The sequence below is a fragment of the Symphalangus syndactylus genome, chromosome 6, assembly GCF_028878055.3.
Source record: "Symphalangus syndactylus isolate Jambi chromosome 6, NHGRI_mSymSyn1-v2.1_pri, whole genome shotgun sequence".
Classification (NCBI taxonomy): Eukaryota; Metazoa; Chordata; class Mammalia; order Primates; family Hylobatidae; genus Symphalangus; species Symphalangus syndactylus.
This window is the reverse complement of record NC_072428.2, coordinates 118,578,709-118,590,855: the sequence shown is the minus strand read 5'-3', so window position 1 is coordinate 118,590,855 and position 12,147 is coordinate 118,578,709. Positions and strand designations below refer to the sequence as shown.

Here is a 12,147-nt window from a genome sequence, read left to right as displayed (position 1 = left end):
TCCAGTTATACGGCCTAATGGAAGTAAAGAAGGGTTATGGCTGCGGTGAGAAGGATGCTAGAAAATATCAGAAAACAGGGAGAAAAGAATAATCATTTAGGAGAGGCAGTGCTGTCTCTGAGTTTGGGAGAACTTCAAGGAGAGTTCCCATTCTGACATTTTAGAGCATCCACAATTCTAAGCTAGAGTTCTATTTCTTAGAAAATGAAGGTCGTACATACCCCATAATGAATGTAAACAGTTTTATTTAGAAACAGATAGGTACCTGTTCACATTGCAGAATATAAAACTTGGTTTACACTCTATAAAAAATAACCAATATCCAAATTTAAGAGAGCTAGCATTCACAGAACACACAATATGGGTGTGTAGCTACTGTTCACCAGCCTCAGGCTTGATTTAAACAAACAAAAAAAAAATCCAAAGGGATCATTCAAGATGACCGTACAATACTTGCTGCTGTCTTCGCAGATTAAGGTTTGCTTTTCAAGTGCATGATTTTAACATAAGGCCTGGGCTCTCTGCACCTAGTGAGGTGTGAGGCTCTCTTGCCACACAGTTCACACTCTCACTTAACTAAGCCAGAGTTGGTGGCATTATTAAATTATCACTGGTCTTCTCAATAGCAAAAATGGGGAATCCAGAGGGCGGGAAATTTCCATTACCCTATATTGGGGCTAAACTTAAAAAGTATATCCACTATCAAGAGCTTAGTACAAAGGCTGGGGTGAAGTTACATGATACCTGGCTTTTTACCATACCAGAGAGCCCACCTCAACATGATTGTGGAAGACCAAAGGATATACCTAGGTTCAGATTATAATAAATCACCCAGCACCACCTGAATGTATTATCCACAAAGATATAGCAATAATAAAGGTTATATATACATATATTTATCTTGGTAACCTGAGGGCTAAAAACATGGAATACGATAATTCTTCTCAAGAGGTCCATCTGTAAGAAAGGGACCCAAAAGGACAGTGTTTGTGTTGCATAAAATATGGGTAAAGTGGAGTTGGGAACAGAGGGTGGTTTCTTTAGCTCTTTCCACATCTCTCTCTTTGATAAGGACTGAAAACCTGTTGATTCATGATAAACTTTTCCTTTTTTTTTTTTGGCAGCGGGGAGAGGGAAAGAGGAGGAAATGGGGTGTGATGGGTCAAAGGCAGGAAAGGTGAGCCATGGTCCTCAAACCAAAAAGCCCTCTCTGTAGGTCCTCTGATCTTTCAGTGTGAGCTCAAGCTCTCCAGTAGACACAGAAAAAGGCCTGGTAGTAAGTGGTTTGCATTGTGAGGTATGAGGATCCCTGGTAAATTCAGCAGCATTTGGTTTTTGGAAATCAGCCCACAAGAACAGAACACTGCAACCAAACTCATAACTAATACTGCTAATTTAACTATTGTCCAAAAGAGAAAGGGAAGAAGAAAAAAATCCCTACTATACTGGGAGATTCTAGGCTTTCCTGTAAGTTATCCAAATAGTCTTTTTTTAATCTTAGGGTTTCTTAAGAGAATTCCCATTCGGTGACCATTTCTTTCGTTAAAGGCACTTTCAATGACATGATTGGAAAGGAGTGAATTTTAATTGTAGTGAAACCAAGATTAATTCCTTGGCACACCTGGGAAGAAGAGGAACCGGATGGGGGCATTTACAGTGATTTCAACAGGCAAATAATTAAGTCGTGAGCATTTCAACAGATGCACACCCAGAAAAAAATGTATGCCCTGAAAACACTTGTATTTTTCCTTTAGTTTTCCAGCTGTTTCTATCTATAGCTCTGTAAAGAGATCATATTCACTACTTGATTGATTTTCAAGACACTGGCCCTAACTCTTCCCACCACAGCTGTGCTTGACAAAATTAGCCAACAGTCAGTCCTACAGGAGGAAAAAGAAGAAAATCAATTTGGGCCAAGCTTTCCTAGAGCAAAGGGATCTTTCCTTGCCCAGGTAATGGCAGGTTCAGTTGCTGGATCTATAGCAACTGAATGTAATATGTGGCCCCTACTACCTATGAAATGTTGGACTTTTTGATAGGCAAGACTAAGTGTTCTCTCTCTAAGTATAAATCGTGGAGCATATATTTTTTTCCTTTCCTCTCTCCTGAACATTTCTTATTGATCTCAGGCTTACAAAATTAGTTAAGTGAGAATTATTAAAATCATATAAGGGGTTGAGAAAGAGTAAAGAGCTAATGTTTGTCTACATGTGTGAGTTGAGGATCTTGATCCTTCATATCATACTCCCAACCAGAGAAAAATACAAAAATAAACACGCCATGTTAATACATAATACAAAGTGTAAATCTACAAACACAAGTGTACTAATTAGAGTTGTTCCTCAGAAGCACGGCTTCCCTCCAGTCCCTCAGAGAGGAGGAGGAATGGGGACGGGATGGTTTTCATTACGCCTTTTCATGTCTTAAAAAGTTTGTAATAACAGTCTCAGTAGCGCAAACAATTTCATGTGAAACCAGAAGCTGTAAAAATAAATTACTTTTGAGGAAATGAGGGTTCCTCCGCAGCTCAGAACTCATCATGCCGTACTAAGGCCTCCCCAAAATCTGTGGCCTGGCTGCCAACAAATAAGTCATACTTGTCAACGATCTCCTCCTTGGTAAGCTTGCCATCCTGAAAGTAGAGATAGCAATGAATTGAAGAAGAACATATTTCCCATTAAAAATTTAGAAACACTGTTATAGAAGAATTGGGGTTAATCAGAAGATTCTCATTTCTACTAAACTAAGTGTGAACTACTCAGCCCTCATTCCCCCTACATACATACGAAGAGGGAAGAAAACAGCAATTACACATTTCTTGTTTTTTGGTTTTTTTGTTTTTGTTTTATTTTTGAGACAGAGTTTCACTCTTGTTGCCCAGGCTGGAGTGCAATGGCGCGATCTCAGCTCACCACAACCTCCGCCTCCCGTGTTAAAGTGATTTTCCTGCCTCAGCCTCCCGAGTAGCTGGGATTACAGGCATGCACCACCACGCCCAGGTAATTTTGTATTTTTAGTAGAGACGGGGTTTCTCCATGTTTGTCAGGCTGGTCTCGAACACCCAATCTCAGGTGATCCGCCTGCCTCGGCCTCCCAAAGTGCTGGGATTACAGGTGTGAGCCATTGTGCCAGGCCAATTAAACATTTCTTTTATCAAGAAAGTTAAAAGTGGAAGGGTGGAAAGAATATAACACAACAACTCAATGCTAGAGATAAAGGTTTGTTTCATGAGGAGAAAACTCTCCCTTTAGAGGAAAATATGGAACAACTCCTAGAGAGGGATGACTACATGCATTTCCTTTTCTCATACATCTCAGGACATAATACCTGGCTACTAAAGTGACTTTGAGCAAGAACTTAAAGCAGATCAACACTTTAAAAGGCTCTAAAATAAAAAACTGAATTTGAAATTGAAGATTAGCCTAGACAAAAGTATACTCAGAACACTGAAAATCTCCATCTTTAGACCGATTTTCAGCTTACTCCAAGCAGGGCATTAAAATCTCTGAAGCAGGTGACTGGGCTTAGGGACAACAATACTTTTAACAAAATACCTCAGATAATTGATTGATCAAGGACAATTTGAACAGGCTCCAGAGAAAAGCTGATTTATAGCCCACACAAAGGACCCAATTTAAAAAAAGCGTATTTGATTTAAGAAGGAAACAACCAGCTTTGAGTAGACAGAATGGGCCTGTAATAGGTAAAGGAACAAATGAAGTAACAAGGAAAAAAAAAATTCCTGGGGATCTAAAAATACCTGATGATGCATGCTGGGCACAGGCTACACACAAAGGCTCTTTTCTGAAGCCAAATTTCCTACAATGCTATCAGCACTGGGCAAAAGGATTTCTAAAATGAGATCAGATAGCTAGTGCTGCCCTGAAAGGTTTTAATTGCCAGATTCAGATACTTGGCTGACTTAGACTAATTAAGACCTTAAATGCTCTTTGCACCTTAACAGAAACTGTTCAGGTGATCCCCTAGAAGCATACTTCAATCAAGGACAGATTGTGTGGGCCTGGCCAGACTTACCTTGTTTTGGTCTGATTCATAGACCAGGTGCCTGGCTTCTGCCTCTGCATGATCATAGTCTGAGGGAAGGATCCAGTCTTTGGTCTCTTCCTTGTCCATCTTCCCATCACGGTTCTTATCCCGAAACTCAACAAACTGCTCTCGCTCTGTCTTTACCCATTCTGGCTCATCAGTATTCCCATCATGGCTGTACATGTCACCTGGGTACACAGACATACATACGAAAGAAGGGTTTGTCTTTTCCCAAAAACTGCCTCATGCTAATCTGGCCTAACCCTTTTTCCTCATCCATTTGTTTGGAACCCAACAGCAGCTGCAAGGGTATTTTAGGCCAGACAGACCTTAGAAAGCAAGGTATTTTCCTGAGGCTTAATTACTTCTCTTGCAACGAGAATATTTCCAGCTGCTGATTTTAAGTCACATGAGAGCAAAGAGTCCTTATACCTTAATAAATGCAGAAATAAGAGGAGAGAGCTACCATCAAGAAAGATTTAGACTTGTTGCCCTACATTTCATTTCACCCTAAGGTAGCTAATTAAACTGGACCACTTGTTTTAGAAAGGTGTAGTCAATTACTACAAAGAGTCCATTATACCAGTGGCCTTCAGTTGGGACAAGCATGCCCCTGGGGAAACAGGAACACTGTCAAGGAGTACACTGAGAAAGGTCAGTCAAGAGAGAATCAAATTCCAGATACTCAGTTCCACATATAGTTTTTTCCAAAATTGATCTTCGTAAGAATGTACCTCTGGCCATCAAGGCTTTTTTCCCATCTCCCCCCTTTCACAACTGCCCTTGTCTCACTTTATAAAAGAAAGGCATATTTTCAACCATTTTGAAACTAGAGTGTAAAAAGCTCCACGATAATGAAAAAGAAACAATTAGAAATACTAGTGTCTGGCGGGGCGTGGTGGCTCACACCTGTAATTCCAGCACTTTGGGAGGCCTAGGCAGGCAGATCACCTGAGGTTGGAGTTCGAGACCAGATCACCTGAGGTCAGGAGTTTGAGACCAGCCTGGCCAAAATGGCAAAACCCCATCTCTACTAAAAATACAAAAATTAGCTGAGCATGGTGGTGCATGCCTGTAATCCCAGCTACTCGAGAGGTTGAGGCAGGAGAATCACTTGAATCCAGGAGGCGGAGGTTGCAGTGAGCCGAGATCGTATCACTGCACTCTAGCCTGGGCGACAGAGCAAGACTCCGTCTCAAAAAAAAAAAGAAAAAGAAATACTAGTGTCAGTCTTGAGAATGCAAATGTCTGAAAAAAATGAATAAATTCTTTTGCATGTCAAAAGGTTTTAAATTCTTTGCTTTAAAAAAAAAAAAAACCTTGAAAAATGGCCTAATTGAGTTTTAGCTAAGGGATCATCAAACATAATTTTTGGGCTGGGTGCAGTGGCTCACGCCTGTAATCCCAGCACTTTGGGAGGCTGAGGCGGGTGGATCACTTGAGGTCAGGAGTTTGAGACCAGCATGGCCAACATGGTGAAATCCCGTCTCTACTAAAAATAAAAAATAAAATTAGCCGGGCGTGCTGGCCCACACCTGTAATCCCCAGCTACTGGAGAGGCTGAGGCAGGAGAATCGCTTGGACCCTGGAGGCAGAGGTTGCAGTGAGCCGAGACCATGCCTCTGTACTACAGCCTGGGTGACAGTGAGACTCCACCTTGAAACAAACAAAACCCATAATTTTTGATGACAGATTACATGATTTCTGGCATCTAACTCAAAAGGAGTTCCAAGAACTAAGCAACATTGCTATGACAAATCTTCCATTTCCATCAACTTATTTACTAATGTAAACAAGGTCTGTTAGTACTTCCTCTAAAAAATAAAAATTAGGAATTGGTGCTGAATCCCATTTCACTCTAGCGATAAGTAATTGTCATCCATGGATATGAAACTATTTGAAAAAAAATGTGTCAAAGAAATGCATTTAAAAATATATAAACATAAAACGTTTGTAATGTTATTTTGTTCAATTGTGTATTAATAATTGTAATAGTAACTTAACCCAGAAGACTCTAAAAACACTTAAGAGCCGTGTCACAGAGCACCATTTTCCATATTTCAATTTACACACACAATGTTCTTGCAAATAAGAATGTCAAAGTGACTAAGGCTTTCAAGATAAAATATGTCAGAATATAATTCTGTTGAGGAACTAAACTGCAAATGAATCTAACAAATAGAAGGCTGACTCGTGAGTTTGAGATCAGCCTGGGCAACATGGCAAAATCCCTACAAGAAATACAAAAATTAGCCAGGCATGGCAGCGTGCACCTAAGTCCCAGCTACTCGGGAGGCTGAGGCAGGAGGATGGCTTGAGCCTAGCAGATCGAGGCTGCAGTGAACCATGATCACGCCACTATACTCCAGCCTAGGTGACAGAGTGAGACCCTGTCTCAAAAAGAAAAAGAAAAAAAAAAGAAACAGGAGGCTGGGTGGCTGACGTCTGTAATCCCAGCACTTTGGGAGGCCAAGGCAGGTAGAGCTCTTGAGCCCAGGATTTCCAGACCAGCCTGGGCAATGTAGGGAGACCCATGTCTATAAGAATAATAATTAAAAAAATCAGCTGGGTATGGTGGTGTTCTTCTGTGGTCCCAGCTGAGGTGAGAGGATCACCTGATCTCCCCACCTTGGAGATTGAGGCTGCTGTGATTGTGCCACTCCACACCAACATGGGCAACAGAATGAGACTCTTGTCTTTTTAAAAAAAAAGAAGAAGAAGAAGAAACAGGAAGAGTGTAAAATGTCCAAGTTGGTTAACAGTTTATTCATTTATTTTTTTAAGACAATACCATGTGGTGACCGATAAGTAGTATAAATATCCCCAAATCCCTATAAATTTAAACAAAAAAAGGGCAATTAAGTGATGGTCACATTGTTGCTAACCAAACACCGTAACTAAAAAAAAAAAAAAAAGTACCACAGAAACATTTCCTTTTTAACTATTATGAAATGTAAAAAATTACGGATATTTTCTTATATACCCACAATGCCTCTTTCAAATTTTACAAAATCAATTCCTTAGTATCATCTAATACCCAGACTGAATTTAAATTTCTTATCTTTTTAAAGTTGTCATGTCCAAATTATTCATATGAATGATGGCAGGTAAGAAGTTGCTGTGGTATCTTGTATTTAAATTTTATAGATTTCTTTCAGAATTACTTTCAAAATGTCAATGCTTATCACCAACAAAGAATATTCTTTTTTCTTTTCAGACAGGGTCTTGCTCTCTTGCCCAGGCTGGAGTGCAGTGGTACAATAACGGTGCATTGCAACCTCAAACCCTCAGGCTCAAGTGATCCTCCTGAGTTGCTGGGACTACAGGCACACGCCACCATGCCCGGCTAATTTTTTCTTTTTTTTGTATTTTTTTTGTAGAGACAGGGTTGTGCCATGTTGTCCAGGTTGGTCTCAAACTCCTGGGCTCAAGTGATTCACCTGCCTCAGCCTCCCAAAGTTCTGGGATTACAGGAATGAGTTACGGCATCTGGCCCAAAAGAGACTATTCTTTACAACTGTTTAAATTTCTTAATTAAATATTTCAGATGCCAACTTTAAAACACATAAGGGAATGCTGTTGGTCAAATTCTTTCAGGAGTTATGTAAGTGAACAAGTCTGAAAACGCTTTAGTTATACGACATCTAAGTTAAGTGTACCTGCATTGCATGTAAGGTATGGGAAAACACCTAAAGAGAAGTCTAAATAGTTCCTGCAAGTTCTAAGCAAAGGTAATTATTTAGTCAGTGCTGCCATTTTCCTGACCTTGAGGGTTAAGGGTAGAAGTACTCCTCTGTCTTAAACTCACAAGAGAAGTTCCTCACAGCAGGAGTTGCCAATTTTTTCCCACGCTACAGCACATTCAGAAAATGTAGTATTTGTACGGTCCACTGGATCAGGTCCCTGCCCTACCTGTCCTGAAGGCCAAGAAGACTTACAGGATACAGATTGGAAAGTTCTGAATTAGGAAATAGATACATGCTTAAAAGATATGGTTTTAAAGGAAGCTAGAATACACAATACACTATAACATAAGTGCATTTTAAAGTTAGGTGACCATGATAAACTATTTGAATTTCTATTTTTATTTATTTTTTTGAGACAGTCTTGCTCTGTCGCCCAAGCTGGAGTGCAGTGGCGCCATCTCAGCTCACTGCAACCTCTGCCTCCCGGGTTCAAGCGATTCTCCTGCTTCAGCCTCCTGAGTAGCTGGGATTACACAGGCACGTGCCACCACACCTGGCTAATTTTTATATTTTTAGTAGAGACGGGGTTTCACCAGGTTGGTCAGGCTGGTCTCTAATTCCTGACCTTGTGATCTGCCCACCTCAGCCTCCCAAAGTGTTGGGATTACAGGCATGAGCCACCACGCTCGGCCGAATTTCTATTTTTAAAAGACTCAGTCTATTTGATGATTTGAAGGGATTATTAATTTTCTTGGGTTGATATTATCTTTAAAAAATTGTTTTTAGAAACACATATATTTTAGACATATATACCTAAATGTTTACAGATGAAATGACATAATGATTGGGATTTACTTCAAAGTAAGAAGGAAGCAAGGAAGTGGATGTGGCTGAGAAAAAACTGGCTGTAAGTTCATTGTTGTTGAGGTTAGGCATAGGTACATGGGGATTCATTATACTATTCTAATTTGGGGGCAGGTGCGGTGGCTCACACACTTGTAATCCCAGCACTTTGGGAGGCTAAGACAGTCAGATCACTTGAGGCCAGGAGTTCAAGATCACCCTGGCCAACATGGCGAAACCCCGCCTCTATTAAAAATACAAAAATTAGCCAGGTGTGGTGATGCATGCCTGTAATCCCAACTACTCAGGAGGCTGAGGCACAAGAATCTCCTGAACCTGGGAGGCAGAGGTTGTAGTGAGTGGAGATCACACCACTGCACTCCAGCCTGGGTGACACAGCAAGACTGTCTCAAAAAATAAATAAATAAATAAGTAAATAAATAAATAAATAGTCTACGTCTGCAATGCTCTATAATAAATTTTAAAAATAAAAATAATTATCAGCACAACTTTGGGTGTTTTTTGTTTTCTTTCCCTATGTCTCCTCAGGCACTGATGGGGGCTTCTTTTTAATGCTAAATTTATGAGGCGAAGAAGTTTGTTTCTTCATGCTCTCCTTCAACACGGCACTAGAAGCTGAAAGATACTGTTTGGGAGAATTTTAGATTTACAAAGCCCAGCATCCCAGATGTAAAAGTGTTTGCATTAGTTACTGACTTGTAAAAAAAAAAAAAAGCACACATGCACAAGATAGTTTTGGTAGCTTCAAAATATAACTCCTCTGCCCTTGAATCTATATGATACACAGGGAGACAGAAATATCTCCTTATTTGGCCTCAATGCTTGGTAAGTGATGTAGTTAAGTTATAAAAATTCCTCTCCTTGGGAGGTTCAAATGAGTTCCTCAGTTTTAGCAATGGCAATAAAATGGCAAAAGCCAAGAATAAAAAGATAAATCATTTAAAAGTAGAAAACCCTAGTAACATCAATGTGGGATCAGTAAATGCACCTAGGCATTTATCCACTGTCCTGATGAACTTCACCAAAAAAAAAAAAAAAAAAATCAGTTTAGGAAAACAGCCCATCTTCCATTGCTCATCTTTCTTTAAAAAGTTCAAAGTATGTCACTGAACCTAAGAAAAGGGAGGTAAACAGTCAAGGAGTAATTCAATTGGAATAACTCTAGCATGTAAATAACAGGTATGATAAGACAACATCTAAGTAAAGGAGTGACTTGCTCCATACAGTTTAATGACAGGTGATAGAGGTAAGGATTAAGTCTTCCTTTCAGGCTTAAAATAAACATTTCAGGTAACTATCAGAGGTCTAAAAACAAACGGGCTTATCTGAAACACAAAACCAATGGTGTGCTAGAATAAGTTATTACAAATGAAAATAAGTATGTGAAATATTAAAATATCTAATATCTTTCTAAACAAAGTATTTGTAACAATGACATTTGTAGTAACAGTCTTACACTTTCCATCTTTACTCACTTTTCTAAAGAGATGGAGTCTCGCTATGTTGCTCAGGCTGGAGTACAGTTGCTATCCACAGGCACAACCTCACTACTAATCAGCACAGTTTTGACCTGCTCTGATTCTGTCCTGGGCCGGTTCACTCCTCCTTAGGCAACCTGGTGATCCCCTGCTCCCAGGAGGTCACCATACTGATGATGAACTTGTGACTACAGTCCAGAACTCTTGGACTCAAGTGATCCTCCTGCCTCAGCCTCCCAAGTAACTGGGTATGCCACCACACCCAGCTCCTTTACTCATTTTAATTTCTGTCACAGTAATTGGGAAACAATTTGCTCAACTACTTGGTAAGAAAGACAGCTTTTTTTTTTTTTTTTTTAAAGCAATGAGAATATCTTAAAATTAGTCTGATGATAATAAAACAGAGCTTTACTTGGGAGAAATTGGCCTTGAAGGTGTGACATCCAAAACAATTTTTTACAAAAAATTTAGACAGACAACTAAAAAGGGAATGTCAAAAGGGAGAAACTTAAAAAACAAAAGGAAAGTAGTCAGAGAATCAGAGAGAAAATATGAACAGAACACAGTAAAAAGGAACGGCTACAAGAAGGATCAGCAACTCCCCATCATTTATTTATCCATCTCTTAATCTATTCCCTATCTCCTTTCCCTGGGTTTCCCTATGCCAGTCTGGGCTCCCTGCAACTTTATTTATTTATTTTTTTTTTTGAGACAGAGTCTCGCTCTGTAGCCCAGGCTGGAGTGCAGTGGCATGATCTTGGCTCACTGCAAGCTCCGCCTCCCGGGTTCACGCCATTCTCCTGCCTCAGCCTCCCCAGTAGCTGGGACTACAGCACCCGCCACCACACCCAGCTAATTTTTTGTATTTTTAGTAGAGACGGGGTTTCACCATGTTAGCCAGGATGGTCTCGATCTCCTGACCTTGTGATCTGCCCGCCTCGGCCTCCCGAAGTGCTGGGATTACAGGCGTGAGCCACCGTGCCTGGCCCCCTGCAACTCTTTACCATCAGTTCCATAGAGCATGCAGGATACACTATATCTGTGCTGTTGAGGATGGTAGCCACAGGTGCTTATTAAGCACTTGAAATGTGGCTGGGATGTGCTGTGAGTATTAAAAAAAACCCTTAATAATTTACATTAAGTGGAAATTATATTATTTTAGAATATTAGGTTAAATAACACACTACTGAAATTTCATCTGTTTCCTTTTACTTTTTAAGGTGGCTATTAGAAAAGTTAAAATTACATATGGGGCTCACATTTATATTTTGACTGGGCAGTGTGGCTACGGATACTTTATCACAACCCACTATCATACTGGTCTGGTTAATGATCTGGTGACAGCTAATGAGCTAGTGAGAATTGACTCTTGGGGTAAATTGTTTCTATGGGCAAATACATCTTTCTTTCTTTCTTTTTTTGAGACAGAGTTTCACTCTTGTTGCCCAGGCTGGAGTGCAATGGCATGTTCTCAGCTCACTGCAACCTCCGCCTCCTGGGTTCAAGCGATTCTTCTGCCTCAGCCTCCTGAGTAGCTGGGATTACAGGCGCCCACCACCACACCCAGCTAATATTTTTGTATTTTTAGTAGAGACAGGGTTTCACCATGTTGGCCAGGCTGGACTTGAACTCCTGATCTCAGGTGATCTGCCCGCCTCGGCCTCCCAAAGTGTTGGGTTTACAGGCATGAGCCACTGCGCCTAGCCGGCAAATACATCTTTCAAAGCTTCTCAGCTTTTCTAAGAAAAACACTAGAAGCAGAGACTTACCAATATACTCTTCTAGATCAATGAAACCATCAGCATTCTTATCTATATCTTCCATAGTTTCCTAAACAGGAAAGAATAAGAAGAGACTATTAAGTTAGTCTCTGAATTTGCCAGAAGAAAGTATCTAGGCAAACATTTATTATTCATTAAACACACACGTACACGTATGTATGTACGTACGTATGTATGTGTGTATGTATGGTTAAAACCATTTCTAGCCAAGAAATGGTAAAACATGAGCAATTTCCTATGCTTCAATCTAAAATAACTGAGTCTTCCTGGCAGAACATTGACATTGCTTAA

At 40.2% G+C, this 12,147-nt stretch overlaps 1 protein-coding gene across 5 annotated transcripts in view; it reads right to left on the bottom strand.

Moving 5' to 3' along the window:
* Positions 1–228: 228 nt before the first annotated feature.
* Positions 229–12,147, bottom strand: part of CALU (calumenin) — a 32,063-nt gene continuing 20,144 nt past the window's right edge. For 4 of the 5 annotated variants that reach the window (XM_055283934.2, XM_063642256.1, XM_055283930.2 and 1 more), the window contains exons 5-7: positions 11,845–11,905; positions 4,036–4,235; positions 229–2,632 (exon numbers count right to left, since the gene is read on the bottom strand). In XM_055283934.2, coding sequence (XP_055139909.1) covers positions 2,528–2,632; positions 4,036–4,235; positions 11,845–11,905 — 366 coding nt within the window. In that variant the 3' untranslated portion in view covers positions 229–2,527. The other variant, XR_010121602.1, reaches the window with a different exon arrangement.